We start from the raw sequence: 23,142 nt of genomic DNA, 5'->3' as shown, positions 1-23,142 counted from the left end.
TAGAAAGCAACTGTTGCAACAAATATTTGTATTAAATTATATTAAATCAATGCCTGTCTACTTTTAGAAAGCAACTGTTGCAACAAATATTTGTATTAAATTATATTAAATCAATGCCTGTCTACTTTTAGAAAGCAACTGTTGCAACAAATATTTATATTAAATTATATTAAATCAATGCCTGTCTACTTTTAGAAAGCAACTGTTGCAACAAATATTTGTATTAAATTATATTAAATCAATGCCTGTCTACTTTTAGAAAGCAACTGTTGCAACAAATATTTGTATTAAATTATATTAAATCAATGCCTGTCTACTTTTAGAAAGCAACTGTTGCAACAAATATTTGTATTAAATTATATTAAATCAATGCCTGTCTACTTTTAGAAAGCAACTGTTGCAACAAATATTTATATTAAATTATATTAAATCAATGCCTGTCTACTTTTAGAAAGCAACTGTTGCAACAAATATTTGTATTAAATTATATTAAATCAATGCCTGTCTACTTTTAGAAAGCAACTGTTGCAACAAATATTTGTATTAAATTATATTAAATCAATGCCTGTCTACTTTTAGAAAGCAACTGTTGCAACAAATATTTATATTAAATTATATTAAATCAATGCCTGTCTACTTTTAGAAAGCAACTGTTGCAACAAATATTTGTCTTTGTGCTATTTACAAGGATCATATTTTACATATTTTATTACAATTACCAGTTATTTTATTTTAATGCTACTTTTTCAGAATTTGCAGAAGCTGATTCATTTTTCTGCTTCACCAATCTGATGGCTGAGATCCGTGATAACTTTATCAAGACTTTAGATGAATCACAGTTTGGAATAGGTAAATAACAGTAATTTGTAATAGTTTTCTATAACAAAAGTATATTTGATGACAAAATTACATAGTTCTATCAAAACAAATTTGAAAACAAAATATCTTACTTAAAATTGGGCCCAGATGCAAAATTAGCAATATGTAGCAACTTATAACATAATAATTTTACAAGAGATACTTGTTTAAATTAGTACCCATAAAACACAAAACTAAGAACAAACTGACATAATTTAAATATTAAAATTGGAAGATATAAAAATCCCAACATTCCTAGTGAAGAGAGATGCTACCCCATTTGTCTTTATTGTATTGTAGCAGAAATGCATTTTTTGAGTAGTATAGTACATTCTTAATTTGACAAGAGTTGTATCATTTAATTTTATATTTACTTTTATCAGTAGGTAAATTAGCTGTATACGTGTATGCATTTTACTGGATTCATACGTGAAACATGCTGTGAAATGATTAGTAATCGAAATAAATATATTTATATTTATTGATATACCATCATGGTTCTTAATCTCATAGATTTGACATCATCCTCTATTGTAATATTATTGTTAGTATTATTATTATTAAATGATACCATCAGTAACATCTGACAGTGTATGTTTGGAAAATGGACAATGAGAGAGATGCCATTATGAATGTGGTGGAATCATTACGAATTTAAAGCATAGATTATGCTATTACGATTGTCTTGTTCGAAAATTCCGATTTTTAGAAAGAAAATCGTAATTACGCATATTTGGTGTCGGATCTTATCTTGGAAGGCACAAATGTTGTTAACACCGGAGAAATGGAACTTTTTCCCTCTTCACTGTCAACAATCATAGATTGGTTTCCTGCCTTGTTCTTTAAACTTATGGATTCTGAATAGTGAGCATAGCAAGCGTGGCGATATAGAATAAACCAGTTTAGCAATCGGTCTTCTGAACAGCCCTGATGTTTGCCGATTGTGTACAGCCTTGAACTTGACTTTACCAAAATGTTGAAAAATGCGATCCTGAGTCATCACAGATAACATTCCTATTTTGGGGAGTGGGAGTCCTAATTTTGAAGGCCTGGATTCCTTTGACACACCAACTAGGGTTGGCATCTCTGCAATGATAAGAACATGTTTAGAGGCATTAACTTTACTATTTGAGGAGTGAGACGTAGCCTAGTGGTAAAGTGCTCACTTGATGTGTGGTCGTTTTGGGATCGATTCCCATCAGTGTGCCCATTGGGTTATTTCTTGTTACAGCTAGTGCACCACGACTGGTATATCAAAGGCTGTGGTATATGCTATCCTGTCTGTGGGATGGTGCATATAAAAGATCCCTTGCCACTAATGGAAAAATGTAGTGGGTTTCTTCTCTAAGACTATATGTAAAAATTACCAAATGTTGGACATCCAATAGTCGATGATTAATAAATCAATCTGCTCTACTATTGACTATGATGAGCTATAATCCATGTTCTGATTCCGCCCCACAGGTTACATAATGAACGAGTTGTACCGGGAACTACAAGAGCGGGACCCCGCTCTGTGGCACCTACTGAAGGAACAGGACCTCAAGCCCCAGTACTACGCCTTCCGCTGGCTCACCCTACTGCTGTCACAGGAATTCCCTCTCCCAGGTAACACATACATGGGCTTTTCTCTCTCCCAGGTAACACACGACATCAATCCCCAGTACTATGCCTTCCGCTATTCTCTTTTCCAGGTAACACACACACAAGGGCTATTCTCTTTCCCAGGTATCACACAAGGGCTTTTCTCACACACATGGTCTTTTCCGTCTTTCAGGTAACACATGCAAGGGCTGTTCTCTTTCTCAGGTATCACACAAGGGCTTTTCTCACACACATGGTCTTTTCCGTCTTTCAGGTAACACATGCAAGGGCTGTTCTCTTTCTCAGGTATCACACAAGGGCTTTTCTCACACACATGGTCTTTTCCGTCTTTCAGGTAACACATGCAAGGGCTGTTCTCTTTCTCAGGTATCACACAAGGGCTTTTCTCACACACATGGTCTTTTCCGTCTTTCAGGTAACACATGCAAGGGCTGTTCTCTTTCTCAGGTATCACACAAGGGCTTTTCTCACACACATGGTCTTTTCCGTCTTTCAGGTAACACATGCAAGGGCTGTTCTCTTTCTCAGGTATCACACAAGGGCTTTTCTCACACACGTGGTCTTTTCTGTCTTTCAGGTAACACATGCAAGGGCTATTCTCTTTTCCAGGTAACACACAAGGGCTTTTCTCACACACGTGGTCTTTTCTGTCTTTCAGGTAACACATTCAAGGGCTATTCTCTTTCTCAGATATCACACAAGGGCTTTTCTCACACACGTGGTCTTTTCTGTCTTTCAGGTAACACACGACATCAATCCCCAGTACTATGCCTTCCGCTATTCTCTTTTCCAGGTAACACACACACAAGGGCTATTCTCTTTCCCAGGTATCACACAAGGGCTTTTCTCACACACATGGTCTTTTCCGTCTTTCAGGTAACACATGCAAGGGCTGTTCTCTTTCTCAGGTATCACACAAGGGCTTTTCTCACACACATGGTCTTTTCCGTCTTTCAGGTAACACATGCAAGGGCTGTTCTCTTTCTCAGGTATCACACAAGGGCTTTTCTCACACACATGGTCTTTTCCGTCTTTCAGGTAACACATGCAAGGGCTGTTCTCTTTCTCAGGTATCACACAAGGGCTTTTCTCACACACATGGTCTTTTCCGTCTTTCAGGTAACACATGCAAGGGCTGTTCTCTTTCTCAGGTATCACACAAGGGCTTTTCTCACACACATGGTCTTTTCCGTCTTTCAGGTAACACATGCAAGGGCTGTTCTCTTTCTCAGGTATCACACAAGGGCTTTTCTCACACACGTGGTCTTTTCTGTCTTTCAGGTAACACATGCAAGGGCTATTCTCTTTTCCAGGTAACACACAAGGGCTTTTCTCACACACGTGGTCTTTTCTGTCTTTCAGGTAACACATTCAAGGGCTATTCTCTTTCTCAGATATCACACAAGGGCTTTTCTCACACACGTGGTCTTTTCTGTCTTTCAGGTAACACATGCAAGGGCTATTCTCTTTTCCAGGTAACACACAAGGGCTTTTCTCACACACGTGGTCTTTTCCGTCTTTCAGGTAACACATGCAAGGGCTATTCTCTTTTCCAGGTAACACACAAGGGCTTTTCTCACACACGTGGTCTTTTCTGTCTTTCAGGTAACACATTCAAGGGCTATTCTCTTTCTCAGGTATCACACAAGGGCTATTCTCTTTCTTAGGTATCACACAAGGGCTTTTCTCACACACATGGTCTTTTCCGTCTTTCAGGTAACACATGCAAGGGCTATTCTCTTTTCCAGGTAACACACAAGGGCTTTTCTCACACACGTGGTCTTTTCTGTCTTTCAGGTAACACATTCAAGGGCTATTCTCTTTCTCAGATATCACACAAGGGCTTTTCTCACACACGTGGTCTTTTCTGTCTTTCAGGTAACACATGCAAGGGCTATTCTCTTTTCCAGGTAACACACAAGGGCTTTTCTCACACACGTGGTCTTTTCCGTCTTTCAGGTAACACATGCAAGGGCTATTCTCTTTTCCAGGTAACACACAAGGGCTTTTCTCACACACGTGGTCTTTTCTGTCTTTCAGGTAACACATTCAAGGGCTATTCTCTTTCTCAGGTATCACACAAGGGCTATTCTCTTTCTTAGGTATCACACAAGGGCTTTTCTCACACACATGGTCTTTTCCGTCTTTCAGGTAACACATGCAAGGGCTATTCTCTTTTCCAGGTAACACACAAGGGCTTTTCTCACACACATGGTCTTTTCCGTCTTTCAGGTAACACATGCAAGGGCTGTTCTCTTTCTCAGTTATCACACAAGGGCTTTTCTCACACACATGGTCTTTTCCGTCTTTCAGGTAACACATGCAAGGGCTGTTCTCTTTCCCAGGTATCACACAAGGGCTTTTCTCACACACATGGTCTTTTCCGTCTTTCAGGTAACACATGCAAGGGCTGTTCTCTTTCTCAGGTATCACACAAGGGCTTTTCTCACACACATGGTCTTTTCCGTCTTTCAGGTAACACATGCAAGGGCTATTCTCTTTCTCAGGTATCACACAAGGGCTTTTCTCACACACATGGTCTTTTCCGTCTTTCAGGTAACACATGCAAGGGCTGTTCTCTTTCTCAGGTATCACACAAGGGCTTTTCTCACACACATGGTCTTTTCCGTCTTTCAGGTAACACATGCAAGGGCTGTTCTCTTTCTCAGGTATCACACAAGGGCTTTTCTCACACACATGGTCTTTTCCGTCTTTCAGGTAACACATGCAAGGGCTGTTCTCTTTCTCAGGTATCACACAAGGGCTTTTCTCACACACATGGTCTTTTCCGTCTTTCAGGTAACACATGCAAGGGCTATTCTCTTTCTCAGGTATCACACAAGGGCTTTTCTCACACACGTGGTCTTTTCTGTCTTTCAGGTAACACATGCAAGGGCTGTTCTCTTTCTCAGGTATCACACAAGGGCTTTTCTCACACACATGGTCTTTTCCGTCTTTCAGGTAACACATGCAAGGGCTGTTCTCTTTCTCAGGTATCACACAAGGGCTATTCTCTTTCTTAGGTATCACACAAGGGCTTTTCTCAAACACGTGGTCTTTTCCGTCTTTCAGGTAACACATGCAAGGGCTAGTCTCTTTCTCAGGTATCACACAAGGGCTTTTCTCACACACGTGGTCTTTTCTGTCTTTCAGGTAACACATGCAAGGGCTGTTCTCTTTCTCAGGTATCACACAAGGGCTTTTCTCACACACATGGTCTTTTCCGTCTTTCAGGTAACACATGCAAGGGCTGTTCTCTTTCTCAGGTATCACACAAGGGCTTTTCTCACACACATGGTCTTTTCCGTCTTTCAGGTAACACATGCAAGGGCTGTTCTCTTTCTCAGGTATCACACAAGGGCTTTTCTCACACACGTGGTCTTTTCTGTCTTTCAGGTAACACATGCAAGGGCTATTCTCTTTTCCAGGTAACACACAAGGGCTTTTCTCACACACGTGGTCTTTTCTGTCTTTCAGGTAACACATTCAAGGGCTATTCTCTTTCTCAGATATCACACAAGGGCTTTTCTCACACACGTGGTCTTTTCTGTCTTTCAGGTAACACATGCAAGGGCTATTCTCTTTTCCAGGTAACACACAAGGGCTTTTCTCACACACGTGGTCTTTTCCGTCTTTCAGGTAACACATGCAAGGGCTATTCTCTTTTCCAGGTAACACACAAGGGCTTTTCTCACACACGTGGTCTTTTCTGTCTTTCAGGTAACACATTCAAGGGCTATTCTCTTTCTCAGGTATCACACAAGGGCTATTCTCTTTCTTAGGTATCACACAAGGGCTTTTCTCACACACATGGTCTTTTCCGTCTTTCAGGTAACACATGCAAGGGCTATTCTCTTTTCCAGGTAACACACAAGGGCTTTTCTCACACACGTGGTCTTTTCTGTCTTTCAGGTAACACATTCAAGGGCTATTCTCTTTCTCAGATATCACACAAGGGCTTTTCTCACACACGTGGTCTTTTCTGTCTTTCAGGTAACACATGCAAGGGCTATTCTCTTTTCCAGGTAACACACAAGGGCTTTTCTCACACACGTGGTCTTTTCCGTCTTTCAGGTAACACATGCAAGGGCTATTCTCTTTTCCAGGTAACACACAAGGGCTTTTCTCACACACGTGGTCTTTTCTGTCTTTCAGGTAACACATTCAAGGGCTATTCTCTTTCTCAGGTATCACACAAGGGCTATTCTCTTTCTTAGGTATCACACAAGGGCTTTTCTCACACACATGGTCTTTTCCGTCTTTCAGGTAACACATGCAAGGGCTATTCTCTTTTCCAGGTAACACACAAGGGCTTTTCTCACACACATGGTCTTTTCCGTCTTTCAGGTAACACATGCAAGGGCTGTTCTCTTTCTCAGTTATCACACAAGGGCTTTTCTCACACACATGGTCTTTTCCGTCTTTCAGGTAACACATGCAAGGGCTGTTCTCTTTCCCAGGTATCACACAAGGGCTTTTCTCACACACATGGTCTTTTCCGTCTTTCAGGTAACACATGCAAGGGCTGTTCTCTTTCTCAGGTATCACACAAGGGCTTTTCTCACACACATGGTCTTTTCCGTCTTTCAGGTAACACATGCAAGGGCTATTCTCTTTCTCAGGTATCACACAAGGGCTTTTCTCACACACATGGTCTTTTCCGTCTTTCAGGTAACACATGCAAGGGCTGTTCTCTTTCTCAGGTATCACACAAGGGCTTTTCTCACACACATGGTCTTTTCCGTCTTTCAGGTAACACATGCAAGGGCTGTTCTCTTTCTCAGGTATCACACAAGGGCTTTTCTCACACACATGGTCTTTTCCGTCTTTCAGGTAACACATGCAAGGGCTGTTCTCTTTCTCAGGTATCACACAAGGGCTTTTCTCACACACATGGTCTTTTCCGTCTTTCAGGTAACACATGCAAGGGCTATTCTCTTTCTCAGGTATCACACAAGGGCTTTTCTCACACACGTGGTCTTTTCTGTCTTTCAGGTAACACATGCAAGGGCTGTTCTCTTTCTCAGGTATCACACAAGGGCTTTTCTCACACACATGGTCTTTTCCGTCTTTCAGGTAACACATGCAAGGGCTATTCTCTTTCTCAGGTATCACACAAGGGCTATTCTCTTTCTTAGGTATCACACAAGGGCTTTTCTCAAACACGTGGTCTTTTCCGTCTTTCAGGTAACACATGCAAGGGCTATTCTCTTTCTCAGGTATCACACAAGGGCTTTTCTCACACACGTGGTCTTTTCTGTCTTTCAGGTAACACATGCAAGGGCTGTTCTCTTTCTCAGGTATCACACAAGGGCTTTTCTCACACACATGGTCTTTTCCGTCTTTCAGGTAACACATGCAAGGGCTGTTCTCTTTCTCAGGTATCACACAAGGGCTATTCTCTTTCTTAGGTATCACACAAGGGCTTTTCTCACACACGTGGTCTTTTCCGTCTTTCAGGTAACACATGCAAGGGCTGTTCTCTTTCTCAGGTATCACACAAGGGCTATTCTCTTTCTTAGGTATCACACAAGGGCTTTTCTCACACACGTGGTCTTTTCCGTCTTTCAGGTAACACATGCAAGGGCTATTCTCTTTTCCAGGTAACACACACACAAGGGCTATTCTCTTTCTTAGGTATCACACAAGGGCTTTTCTCACACACGTGGTCTTTTCTGTCTTTCAGGTAACACATGCATGGGCTTATCTCTCTCCCAAGTAACACACATAGGCTTTTCTCTGTCCCAGGAAGCACACACAGGCTTTTCTCTGTCCCAGGAAACACACACATGCTTTTCTCTGTCCCAGGAAACACACACAGGCTTTTCCCTGTCCCAGGAAACACACACAGGCTTTTCTCTGTCCCAGGTAACACACACAGGCTTTTCTCTCTCCCAAGTAACACACACAGGCTTTTCTCTGTCCCAGGAAACACACACAGGCTTTTCTCTGTCCCAGGTAACACACGCAGGCTTTTGTCTGTCCCAGGTAACACATATAGGCTTTTCTCTGTCCCAGGAAACACACACAGGCTTTTATCTGTCCCAGGTAACACATACAGGCTTTTCTCTCTCCCAAGTAACACACATAGGCTTTTCTCTGTCCCAGGAAACACACAGGCTTTTCTTTGTCCCAGGTAACACACACAGGCTTTTGTCTGTCCCAGGTAACACATACAGGCTTTTCTTTGTCCCAGGTAACACACAGGCTTTTGTCTGTCCCAGGTAACACATACAAGCTTTTCTCTGTCCCAAGAAACACACACAGGCTTTTCTCTGTCCCAGGTAACACACACAGGCTTTCCTCTGTCCCAGGAAACGCACACTGGCTTTTCTCTGTCCCAGGAAACATAACACAGACTTTTCTGTCCCAGGAAAACACACAGGCTTTTCTCTGTCCCAGGAAACACACACAGGCTTTCCTCAATCCCACATGACATACATGGGCTTTTCCCTGTTGCAGGTAACACACAAATGTGGTTTTTCCTCTCCCAGGTGACACATGCAGGTTTTTTTGCTCTCCTAGGTAGCACGTGGGCTTTTCCCTGCCACAGATAACACACACATGGGCTTTTCCCTGCCACATATAACACACACATGGGCTTTACCCTGCCACAGATAACACACACACAAGCTTTACCCTGCCACAGATAACACACACATGGGCTTTACCCTGCCACAGATAACACACACATGGGCTTTACCCTGCCACAGATAACACACACATGGGCTTTTCCCTGTCTCAGGTAACACATGGGTTTCCCTCTCCCTAGTAACATGTAACAGTTAACACAGATACAGCTTTTAGTGGGTTTTATCAACTAGTAACAAAAACACAGATATTATTGGTTTTTATCAACTAGTAACATACAACAAATATTCTTTTCTTTTCAAACAAAACATGCAATTAATCCATGTGCATGTTATGTAATAACTAAATATTGTTTACTTTTCTTTCAGATGTTTTGCGGATTTGGGACTCTCTGTTTTCTGATGAACATAGATTTGATTTTCTCATCAAAATAGCAGTCGCAATGTTGGTGTAAGTTGACAGACAGACTGGTAACAGCAGAGAGTATTGCGTGCTTTCTCTTTGTGATATTGACCATCACTGGGCCAGCTAACTACAATATCAGATAATTGCCTATATTAAATGTCATTGTGATAAATTTGTTAAATTGTGGTCTGTTTGTCATAATTTATTTAGAACATAACAAGTATAATATAGAGTTAATTCTGTATTTACTTAGGACTAATAAAAAATGACTTACATTGTGAATGTTTATTATATTGATATAAGAAAAAAAATGGTAAAATGATTTATTTATTTTTTGTATTCTTATTGGGTTTTTGTCTTTTATTTAAATAAATTCAGACAACCAATTTTATAACTAGATCTGATATTTGTTTTAGGTATGCTAAAACAGAATGCAGCTTTAGACTATATGTGGCTTGTGTTAAGAGTTTTGTTTTGAAATTTTGCAGGTTAATTCGTGATGATTTGCTGCAGGGAGACTTTCCACACAACATGAAACTTGTTCAGGTTTGTGAACTCCCAGTATTACACACACAACCACTGACACACACAACCACTGACACACACAACCACTGACACACACAACCACTGATACACAACCACTGACACACAATCACTGATACACACAACCACTGACACACACAACCACTGACACACAACCACTGACATACACAACAACTGATACACAACCACTGACACACACAACCACTGATACACAACCACTGACACACACAACCACTGACACACAATCACTGATACACACAAACACTAACACACACAACCACTGATGCACAACCACTGACACAACCACTGACACACACAACCACTGACACACAATCACTGATACACACAACCACTGACACACACAACCACTGACACATAACCACTGACACACACAACCACTGATACACAACCACTGACACACAACCACTGACATACAATCACTGATACACACAACCACTAACACACACAACCACTGACACACACAACCACTGACACACAACACCTGACACACACAACCACTGACACACACAACCACTAATACACAACCACTGATACACAACCACTGATACACAATCACTGATACACACAACCACTAACACATACAACCACTGACACACACACAACCACTGACACACACAACCACTGACATACACACCAACTAACACACAACCACTGATACACAACCACTGACACACACAACCACTGATACACAACCACTGACACACACAACCACTGAAACACAGTCACTGATACACACAACCACTAACACACACAACCACTGACACACACACAACCACTGACACACACAACCACTGACATACACACCAACTAACACACAACCACTGATACACAACCACTGACACACACAACCACTGATACACAACCACTGACACACAACCACTGACACACACACAACCACTGATACACACAACCACTGATACACAACCACTGATACACACAACCACTGATACACACAACCACTGACACACACAATCACTAACACACACACAACACACACAACCACTGACTCACAATCACTGATACACACAACCACTGACACACACAACCACTGACACACACAATCACTGACACACACAACCACTGATACACAACCACTGACACACAACCACTGATACACACAACCACTGACACACACAATCACTAACACACACAACACACACAACCACTGACACACACAACCACTGACACACAATCACTGATACACACAACCACTGACACACACAACCACTGACACACACAACCACTGACACACACAACCACTGACCCACACAACCACTTATACACAACCACTGACACACAAAACCACTGACACACAAAACCACTCATACACAACCACTGACACACACAACCACTGATACACAACCACTGACACACACAACCACTGACACACAATCACTGATATACACAATCACTAACACACACAACCACTAACACACACAACCACTGACACACAACCACTGATGCACACAACCACTGACACACACAATCACTGACACACACACAACCACTGACACACACAACCACTGACACACACAACCACTGATACACACAACCACTGACACACACAATCACTGACACACACACAACCACTGACACACACAACCACTGACCCACACAACCACTTGTACACAACCACTGACACACAAAACCACTGACACACAAAACCACTCATACACAACCACTGACACACACAACCACTGATACACAACCACTGACACACACAACCACTGACACACAATCACTGATACACACAATCACTAACACACACAACCACTGACACACAACCACTGATACACAACCACTGACACACACAACCACTGATACACACCTTCACTGACACACACAACCACTGATACATACAACCACTGACACACACAACCACTGATACACACCTTCACTGGCACACACAACCACTGATACATACAACCACTGACACACACAACCACTGATACACACAACCACCGACACACACAACCACTGATACACACCTTCACTGACACACACAACCACTGATACATACGACCACTGACACACACAACCACTGATACACACAACCACTGACACACAATCACTGATACACACCTTCACTGACACACACAACCACTGATACATACAACCACTGACACACACAACCACTGATACACACAACCACTGACACACACAACCACTGACACACACAACCACTGACACACACCTTCACTGACACACACCTTCACGGATACACACCTTCACTGACACACACACAACCACTGACATACACCTTCACGGATACACACACAACCACTGAAACACACACCTTCATTGATACACACCTTCACTGACACACACAACCACTGACACACCTTCACTGACACACACCTTCACGGATACACACCTTCACTGACACACACACAACCACTGACACACACAACCACTGAAACACACACCTTCATTGACACACACCTTCGCTGCAGAAACCTGGCTTTACAGTGTAGTCAGATAATCAAGCATTCTGAGAGTCCTTGCTATGAGTCAAACTTCATCTTTAACAGTACATGATAAAGCTATACACAAAATTGCAGCTGAATATCTGAAGACATTGCAAAAACAAATACATTGTACATGTATGCAGAAAACAAATGTTCGAATCTCCCAAGTTCAAGGGCAATAACTCTGTCAAAATAGCTAAATCGCCATTAAAGTCAAACTTGATTTGTAATAGTACATGATAAAGCTAAACACACAATTTCAGCTCAGTATATCATGGCATGGTGAAAAACAAACATCCAGAAAAGTATATGGGACGGACAGACAGACAGATGGAGATGAAACCTATAGTCCCTACTTGGTTTTTAAAATAAATGAGAAAAATAAAGGTCCAGTGTATTCTAACCAGTAACTTTACTTGTTCAGTCTTAGGATTAAACTGTTGCATCACTGTTTCAAGGGGAAAGACGTAACCCAGTGTGCGGTCAGTCTAGAATCGATCCCCACCAGTGGGCCCTCATTCCAGTTATTGCACCATGACTGGTATATCAAAGGATGTGGTATCTGCTATCCTGTCTGGGATGGTACATATAAAAGATCTCTTGCTAGCAGGTTTCCTCTCTATGACTGTCAAAATGACCATATGTTTGACATCCAGTCATCGATGATTCATAAATCAATGTGCTCTAGTGGTGTCGTTAAACAAAACAAACTTCAATGTTTCAATGTATTGCTGAGGGTCCTGTGGAAGATAAGGTTGTGCTAAATCTGTAACCCTCATTAAATAAAGTTATTATAATTATTATTATTATTATTATGTTAATCATCCATTATTATTTGTTTATATGGTGAAACCCAGAGCCGGTTTAAGGATCTGCGGGGCTTGTAGCACAAATAACAGCGGGGTCACCTTCCCAGGATATATATTTTGCAACCCCCTCGGGGAAGAGGGGGAAAAATGACCTGGGGAAAATAAATGTACACATCACCAGGGGGCCCCCTGAAGCGCAGGACCCATAGCATGTGCTACATGTGCTACTAGGATGAACCGGCACTGGTTTTAAACTGGACACCCATGAGTAAAAAGTCTTGATTGTTAAGAGTATCTGGTATCTGAAGCGCAGGACCCATAGCATGTGCTACATGTGCTACTAGGATGAACCGGCACTGGTTTTAAACTGGACACCCATGAGTAAAAAGTCTTGATTGTTAGGAGTATCTGGTATCTGAAGCGCAGGACCCATAACATGTGCTACTAGGATGAACCGGCACTGGTTTTAAACTGGACACCCATGAGTAAAAAGTCTTGATTGTTAAGAGTATCTGGTATCTGAAGCGCAGGACCCATAGCATGTGCTACATGTGCTACTAGGATGAACCGGCACTGGTTTTAAACTGGACACCCATGAGTAAAAAGTCTTGATTGTTAGGAGTATCTGGTATCTGAAGCGCAGGACCCATAACATGTGCTACTAGGATGAACCGGCACTGGTTTTAAACTGGACACCCATGAGTAAAAAGTCTTGATTGTTAAGAGTATCTGGTATCTGAAGCGCAGGACCCATAGCATGTGCTACATGTGCTACTAGGATGAACCGGCACTGGTTTTAAACTGGACACCCATGAGTAAAAAGTCTTGATTGTTAGGAGTATCTGGTATCTGAAGCGCAGGACCCATAACATGTGCTACTAGGATGAACCGGCACTGGTTTTAAACTGGACACCCATGAGTAAAAAGTCTTGATTGTTAAGAGTATCTGGTATCTGAAGCGCAGGACCCATAGCACGTGCTACATGTGCTACTAGGATGAACCGGCACTGGTTTTAAACTGGACACCCATGAGTAAAAAGTCTTGATTGTTAAGAGTATCTGGTATCTGAAGCGCAGGACCCATAGCACGTGCTACATGTGCTACTAGGATGAACCGGCACTGGTTTTAACTGGACACCCATGAGTAAAAAGTCTTGATTGTTAAGAGTATCTGGTATCTGAAGCGCAGGACCCATAGCACGTGCTACATGTGCTACTAGGATGAACCGGCACTGGTTTTAAACTGGACACCCATGAGTAAAACGTCTTGATTGTTAAGAGTATCTGGTATCTGAAGCGCAGGACCCATAGCACGTGCTACATGTGCTACTAGGATGAACCGGCACTGGTTTTAAACTGGACACCCATGAGTAAAAAGTCTTGATTGTTAAGAGTATCTGATTTAGAGAGGTTGCTTTCTGTAATGGTATTTCAAAAGGGACCATGAAAAATATCTGGTTTTGAGTGAATTCTGGTTTACAGAGGGTCGTTGAGACAGGTTTCACCGTGTATATCTTTCATACCTGTCTTTGACACTCCGTATCTAGTGTATGTTTGTTGTCGTTTGTGCTTAAACATTCATTTCTTTATAAACCATATCTGACCATTGTGTTTTTGTTGTAGAACTTTCCATATGCGAGAATAGAGGTCCAGAAAGTGATAGCGAAGGCTGTAGAAATGATCCACAGGTAGCAGCGTGCCTGGGCAGGTGAGTAGTGTTTGTGAGGGGAAGTGTCAGTCATGACGCAGGTGAGTAGTGTTTGTGAGGGGAAGTTTCACAGTCATGACGCAGGTGAGTAGTGTTTGTGAGGTGAAGTTTCACAGTCATGACGCAGGTGAGTAGTGTTTGTGAGGGGAAGTTTCACAGTCATGACGCAGGTGAGTAGTGTTTGTGAGGGGAAGTGTCACAGTCATGACGCAGGTGAGTAGTGTTTGTGAGGGGAAGTGTCAGTCATGACGCAGGTGAGTAGTGTTTGTGAGGGGAAGTTTCACAGTCATGACGCAGGTGAGTAGTGTTTGTGAGGGGAAGTTTCACAGTCATGACGCAGGTGAGTAGTGTTTGTGAGGGGAAGTGTCACAGTCATGACGCAGGTGAGTAGTGTTTGTGAGGGGAAGTGTCAGTCATGACGCAGGTGAGTAGTGTTTGTGAGGGGAAGTTTCACAGTCATGACGCAGGTGAGTAGTGTTTGTGAGGGGAAGTTTCACAGTCATGACGCAGGTGAGTAGTGTTTGTGAGGGGAAGTGTCACAGTCATGACGCAGGTGAGTAGTGTTTGTGAGGGGAAGTGTCAGTCATGACGCAGGTGAGTAGTGTTTGTGAGGGGAAGTTTCACAGTCATGACGCAGGTGAGTAGTGTTTGTGAGGGGAAGTTTCACAGTCATGACGCAGGTGAGTAGTGTTTGTGAGGGGAAGTTTCACAGTCATGACGCAGGTGAGTAGTGTTTGTGAGGGGAAGTTTCACAGTCATGACGCAGGTGAGTAGTGTTTGTGAGGGGAAGTGTCACAGTCATGACGCAGGTGAGTAGTGTTTGTGAGGGGAAGTGTCAGTCATGATGCAGGTGAGTAGTGTTTGTGAGGGGAAGTGTCAGTCATGATGCAGGTGAGTAGTGTTTGTGAGGGGAAGTGTCAGTCATGACGCAGGTGAGTAGTGTTTGTGAGGGGAAGTGTCACAGTCATGACGCAGGTGAGTAGTGTTGTGAGGTGAAGTGTCACAGTCATGACGCAGGTGTTCGTCAAGGGTTGTCGACGCAGTGTCACTGTGATTCACGTGCAGTTTACTCTGTTTACCACATCATCCCCTGTTAATGTACTTGCACACCTCTATTTGAACACAAAGTTCAGAGTTTTCTCATCGGAATTTGCCCATGTAACAGGTCCAGGCCCTTTGGACCCTGAAATTTCCCTATCCCAGACCATCAAACTGACAGTTGCTTCCCTCACTTTCACATCACACTGACATTGCCCCCCCCCCTCCCCACCCCCCTCCCACACACACCATCATTTTCAAATTGCAGGGACACTGGCTTCCCCCAACTTTTAAATGTATACACTCCATGGGCCTTGTCATACTTACACTACTTTATCTACAGAACAACCAAATGAATGGTGTAAAATAGTTAAAAACAGAACTTTCTTCTTCTTCTTAGAACTTTTCATATATTACATGTATGTACTCTTAGGGACATTCCCACAATTTATCAGATGGCAGTTCAGTTCTGCCTGAAGAAAGAACTTTGAAAATTATATTTTTAATGTGGAATGTTGGTGATTCAGTACTGCATTTGTTTTGAAGTTCTAAAAAATTGGTCAAGTTTGTCCTTAAATTCTTTTTTTGTTTTTCAGATGGGCACTACATCTTAATCTTCCAGTCTTTATCCAGTAAAGAGGACGATACATTCACAGACCCACCGGTCAATCTAGAGCTCATTATTATATAAAACAGAGCTACTGGTTGCATTTCGCTATTCTACAAAGCTTGGATGTGTTCATTATAAACTGAATCCGATTAAGATAATGGCAGCCAGATTGATCTAGGGCCATCTATATCATAATGTTCCAATTTAAAGGAGTACCCTGACCATGTTTTGAATTTAAAACAGTATCTACATCATAATGACTTTAAAGGGGTACCCTGACCATGTTGTTAATTTAAAACTGTATCTACTTGTATCTACATCATGTTAAGAGTTTAAAAGGGTACCCTGACCATGTTTTTTAATTTAAAACAGTATCTATATCATAAGGGGTACCCTGACCATGTTGTTAATTTAAAACTGTATCTACATCATGTTAGAGTTTAAAGGGGTAACCTGACCATGTTTTCAATTTATAACAGTATCTACCTGTATCTACATCATAATGATAAGACTTTAGGGGTACCCTGACCATGTTTCAATTTTAGAACATTACACCAACACAGCTTTTTATGTTGATAGTGCAGTGTCGCTGTGTGATTGTGCAGTCAGATGGCAGTATTGTCAACATGCTTCTATAAGAAACCTTATCACAGTGACGGTTAACTCAACACAGTTAACACAGATCTTATGTTAATAAGTGTACATGTTATTTATGTGCTTTGAAATGTAACACCACTGTATGTGTAAATTCAAAATGCACAATGGCTTATTAAACCAATTAGTTCAACTAAAGCAGGATGAAAAAGATGTGACCGCTTTATGTCTATATTGGATTAACTGATTACTCAAGTCTCATTTGGCAGGGTAAGAAAACCAAAGCCGAATCAGGGTAATTAAATAACTCTCCCAAATGTGTTTGAATAACAGACTGCTTTTAAAGGTGGATCTACCTTTGCAGAACCCATCTGACTGCAACTGAATGTATTTTAACCTGTATTATATAAGATAGTTATTCATATAAAAAGATACTTATTCATAAAACAAATTGTGATATTTTTGTAGGTCTTTTGTGTGGCTTACTTTTTTTCCTGACTTCAGATGGCCAGTAATGTCGGGATGGTGTATGGCAGTAAAGGAGAATGGTAGTAGAGACTAAGGGATGAATTTACGAAGCCTGTGTTTTCTTAAACGCAGGTGTTTAAGCATTGTAAAGAAAAAAATTGTTTTAATGACGCCACTAGAGCACATTGATTTATTAATCATCAGCTATTGGATGTCAAATATTTGGTAATTTTGACGTATAGTCTTAGAGGGGAAACCCACTAAATTTTTTCATTAGTAGGAAGGGATCTTTTATATGCACCATTCCACAGGCAGGATAGCACATACCACAACCTTTGATATACCAGTTGTGGTGCTCTAGCTGGAACGAGAAATAGCCCAATGGGCGCACCAATGGGAATCGATCCCAAACCGACCGCACATCAAATGGTTGCTTTTAAGAATTGTAAATGCATGTATGCGTGTATGACACAAACGGGAATCGATCCCAAACCGACCGCACATCAAATGGTTGCTTTTAAGAATTGTAAATGCATGTATGCGTGTATGACCCAAACGGGAATCGATCCCAAACCGACCGCACATCAAACGGTTGCTTTTAAGAATTGTAAATGCGTGTATGACACAAACAGGCTGTGTAAATTCGGCCTGCATGTTTCCAGGCGATGCTAATAGGGCTCACGTTTGAGGGGTGGTCCCTGGTTTATGGAAGTATCAAGCAGATTAAAAAGAAACACTGAATAGTCTCGCTGCTGTTGACAGAAATATGGCCGAGAGTTGATTGTTGACATCGGTGATATTAAAAAGCAGCACAAGCTTGGTCAATCTGTTACGGATACTATAGTCCATCCCATTCTCCTACAAAACATTTTGTAAATAATTTCACTTTGGTTTGGTGCAACAAGAAAAGTAAGAGTTTTTTGGGAAATGACAAAAAATACTATTTTTGTGTGCAATTTAGAAAACAATTGGCTCAGAAAAAAACAACTTGTAAATTATGTAGCAGTCTATGGGATTTCAAATTTCATGATCAACACTTTTTCGGTTCCATGCCTTGTAATCATGGGAACCTATTGGAAACTTGTTTGTAAAAAAAAAAAAAATGATACATAATTATATATTGTTTTCGTTGAATAGTCGTACTCGATATAATAATCATGGGAAATTAAATTTCGGTTCCGTGATTTTACTGACATAATACCGAAAATGGTAATTTCCATGAAAACCGAGGGCCTGCCATAGTATGAAAAAAGATGTTCCCTGTGGAAAGGACTATATATGTAAGACTGAAAGGTGTTCACCTATGTTATTAATAAACTTGCATAATTGGTCTGCTTCTTCCCGTCCATAGTGTTTTCATCAACACCTCCCAGGATTTCTTTACACACTTGATTTGTCAGACTGCTGTCAGTGTGGATGACTGATATCCGCATTTTATTTTACGATTCTGACAGTGCTGATTACAAACAGTAAGAACTGTATTTTCAGTTGTACTAATAGCCCATTATATTGTTACATCTTTTTATTTGATTCCAAACTCCACACATCGAGCCCCACCATGTGTTAAGAACCTCTGAGATCTCTCGGATGTGTAAAAACAGGATTTATATCAAGTACAGTCAAAAGTTTCAAACATCTGACTGAGCTGTAAATAAAAACAGGCTTTTAGTCTTCATTAGTAAATTACAAAGTGAAAAGTCCTCGTATATAAATTAATATACTGAAAAATACTCAAATGCTATTCAATTTCTACGTTTTTAAAATGTTTAAATTATTATATTTTTATTCCCCGCTTTCAGTTGACGAAATAAACTGTTTAAGCTAACAAAACTTCCCCAGATTTATTTCATGTTAGCAAGATTTTATTACATCTAGATAATATTGGGGAAAACTATATATTTTGTATTCTGCACTCGGCATAATGTACATCTGCTAAATAGTGTGCATCCAGCAATATCTGAATATATATATCTTTCTTTTTTGTCCATCTTGTATAAATGTTCTTGTTATAAATGTAAATGTCACACAAAAAGAAGTTATGCCATTAGTGCAGTTAATAAATTTTTGTTTTTCAGTTGTTGCTTGTTTTGTGTAATGTAGCAATAACCAGCCAGTGCCCAAATCGTTCCAGTGCGGACTTACTCCAGTTACCTGGCAATTTCATCGCACAGGACAGCAAAACAGCAATTATTTTCATTGAATTACAAGTCAAGATATATGTTTCATTCACTTACACATTGCTTGATGCACAGTCGGTCTAGGATCGATCCCCATCAGTGTGCCCATTGGGCTATTTCTCACTCTGACCAGTGTACCACTACTGGTATATCAAATGATGTGGGAATGTGTATATAAAATATCCCTTGCTACCAAATGAAAAATGTAGGTTTCCTGTCTAGGACTATGTCAAAATTACCAAATGTTTGACAATGTGCTCTATTAGTGTTGTTAAACAAAATAAACTTTAATAGTTACACATTAGGCATAACTGGAGGGTGAGCAGACACTTGCTACACTGGTTTTTGCACCTACTGTTGTGTGATATGATAGAAAGCTGTGGTACCAGTCAAACTGCAAGTGTTCCGCCTCCTGAGCACACCAATGGTTAGGATGAGCAGTGTTTGGTCTCGTTCATCTTGTAAAACTTGGTTACCAAAGCCTAATTAGTTCCAAAGCCTTGCAATGGGATGTGCATGTGCTTAAAACAATGCAGTTTGTTTCAACAGAAAATTTTCTCATTTAAAAAAAAAAAACGGATTTTTTAAAATTACATATACCGTACATTTGATGTTGAAGAGAGTCAAAGATTATAAAGAGGTTTGAAATCAAATTTTAAAATCTGCAATTAAAACCCTCAAATTATAATTTCTTCATTAAAATATAATGGGACAACTTCTAACAAAAATATACTTTGCATTTCAAATAAAGTACAATGTCTTGTAAACCATACTGGTACCTGAACATGTGCCATATTGAAATTCTACAGAACATTCTTTTTAAAAAATAAATAACTTAACACTGCATCTGTAATATTTTCACAGACACAATTGGTCTTTTGTACATTTATATCAAACTAAATTAAAATTAAACAAATTTAATTTTTATTAATATTTTTATTACTGAATATAATAAATGGCTAAAAGTTTCAATGTTTTTTGTGTTAACAACATATAAATGTGGTATGCAAATGTGTACATGTATATGTGTTATGTTGTAACAAATATCACAGACAATGGAAAACTAAATAAATAGTCATAAACATATTGGGTCAGATGTACGAAGCCAGTTTTTGTCTTGTACAGATCAAACTACATGTTATATTTACAATGCTTAAACACATGTATTTAATAAAAATAGGCTTTGTATATTAGCCCAATTGTGTAACCAATTGACTGACTATTGTATAAATTACACTTTTCACACTGGTGGGTATAGCTATAGACTAAACACTGATAAAATTGGTATACCACTCATCTAATACGAGATTTTTTAATCACTCGTCTATTACGAGGTTTTTTAATCACTTGTCTAATATGAGGTTTTTTAATCACTCATCCAATACGAGATTTTTTAATCAGCCATCTAGTAAGAGATTGTTTAATAACAGCATACACTGTTGCTAAAATGGGTATCGATTATACAGTTAATGGGGTCAAGTCACACTCTGACAGTCGGCTTAGTACAGATACATGGTGTGTTGGATTCATTGTTTTGTTGACCCTATAAAACAGCTTTGATGATGAATGGTCTGAGGTGAAGGAAGCCCATAGTAAAAGAAGTTGTTGTTTTCTTCCATAAAGCTGTTTTTACCTGAACACAGCATGTGGAATGAGGACAAAATGTTATATATGGAATGTGGTAAAAATACCACGTGCAAGTTTCATTGCAGTATTTTTAGTAGTAGAGAGGACATTTCTACAAAGAGAAAACCATAGTATTTAAAAAAACGTTTTTACTATGCTGTCCCACACATTGTTAATGTTCATCAAATGCATTTTATACGTTACTATAGTTCACCTGTTATAACATCCTGTCCTTATTTCCGTTGTCGTCAGTGTCTGCTGTCAATTTAAAAATACACCAACAGTTTGCTGGAAAATAAGCAGTAACCCGCCTGTTGGTGGGAAACTTTTTCACAGGATGGTTCCTACATTTTAGAACAAATCAAGATTGATTGATTCTGTTTTTCGTTCAAGTGGTGTGGTATAACAAGGTATAACATTATTGTTGATATTACATATGCAGACCAATATCGTGACTTCAATACATTCTGTTCAAATTTTCACAACCAGACTATGTGATAAATGTAAGATTTTACCGGTTACAATCAATAAATACAAAGTACAATATACAATATACAAGTAGTTCAAACTAAAGAAAATAACGTACAATTTCACAACAAAGGATTGTTACAGAGCCAACCAATGGCGAGGGAAGAAAGGCACTGGCGGTTGTCCGTGTATCTGTCTGGTCTCAGTTTTAACGAAATCACATAATGTGTTTCACACACACATGCACCTCATCTTCCTGGCACAGCCCTTAATAAGGAGTTACCATCAGCGGATCCAGAGGGGGCCACAGGTCTCCCATGACCCTCACTCTGCACATTGGAAGGGCTCTTTTTAAGGATTTTTTGTTTTTTATAAATTCATCTTCCACAATATTCAACACTAAATTGCCCTGAAAGTGCATCTCTAAGCATCTTTAGTTCAGTATTTCAATATTTTCCAAGGAACATGCAGATACACATCTTGCTCCTTTAGAGACAAACTCAAATTGGCCTTTTTATAATTTAGTGCACCGCTCCCCCCACCCCACCCCCTTACAAAAACCTGATCAGTGTCTCTCTTCAGTTCCCCCAACACTACCAGACTGAGTGACTGCACCTGACTGGTAACCAGTCTAATATGATGTTTTCTCCAGACTGATACACTAATATTATGCACAAATTTACACTATTGTCCGAACCAAATTGTTAACAACAACAAAAAATTACTCTCCTACCTTTAATTGCCGTTAGATTTCCTCCAAAGTTTGTCCAGACACAAATCGCAAAAAAACCCACTACAAATATACAGATTCCACACACGAGACTGCAACGATGTCGCCGATATTGTCTTTGCTGAGATTGCATAGGGAAAAATACATGCAGTTTTCTGCCGTCTGCCATGTTGCTTGTTTATGGAATACTCTTCATGAGGGGTGAAAGCTTCCAAAGTATGTGACACAATTAATATGAAATCAATGATCTTCTAGTGGTATCATTAAAAAAAATTTTAATAATAATTTAAAAAATAATAAATAATATGACGTCATCACGTTTTCTTTTATATCATAACATGTTATGACGTTGTTAGATTAAGTCCTATCCTTTCACCCATCTTGAAGAATATTCCATAAAAAGTTAAAATGGCAGCTGGCACA

The 23,142-nt window shown here is 40.2% G+C and overlaps 1 protein-coding gene across 1 annotated transcript in view; it reads left to right on the top strand.

Annotated features, from left to right (window-relative positions):
* LOC121384331 (TBC1 domain family member 13-like) overlaps window positions 1–17,940 on the top strand; it is a 47,623-nt gene extending 29,683 nt beyond the window's left edge. The window contains exons 10-15 of the mRNA XM_041514679.1: window positions 751–849; window positions 2,323–2,466; window positions 9,423–9,504; window positions 9,948–10,005; window positions 14,924–15,008; window positions 16,643–17,940. Coding sequence (XP_041370613.1) covers window positions 751–849; window positions 2,323–2,466; window positions 9,423–9,504; window positions 9,948–10,005; window positions 14,924–14,992 — 452 coding nt within the window. The 3' untranslated portion in view covers window positions 14,993–15,008; window positions 16,643–17,940. The remainder of the gene's footprint in view (window positions 1–750; window positions 850–2,322; window positions 2,467–9,422; window positions 9,505–9,947; window positions 10,006–14,923; window positions 15,009–16,642) is intronic.
* The last annotated feature ends 5,202 nt before the right edge of the window (window positions 17,941–23,142 follow it).

This window comes from Gigantopelta aegis, chromosome 10, assembly GCF_016097555.1.
Source record: "Gigantopelta aegis isolate Gae_Host chromosome 10, Gae_host_genome, whole genome shotgun sequence".
Classification (NCBI taxonomy): domain Eukaryota; kingdom Metazoa; phylum Mollusca; class Gastropoda; order Neomphalida; family Peltospiridae; genus Gigantopelta; species Gigantopelta aegis.
This window is presented reverse-complemented; position numbering and strand designations above follow the sequence as displayed.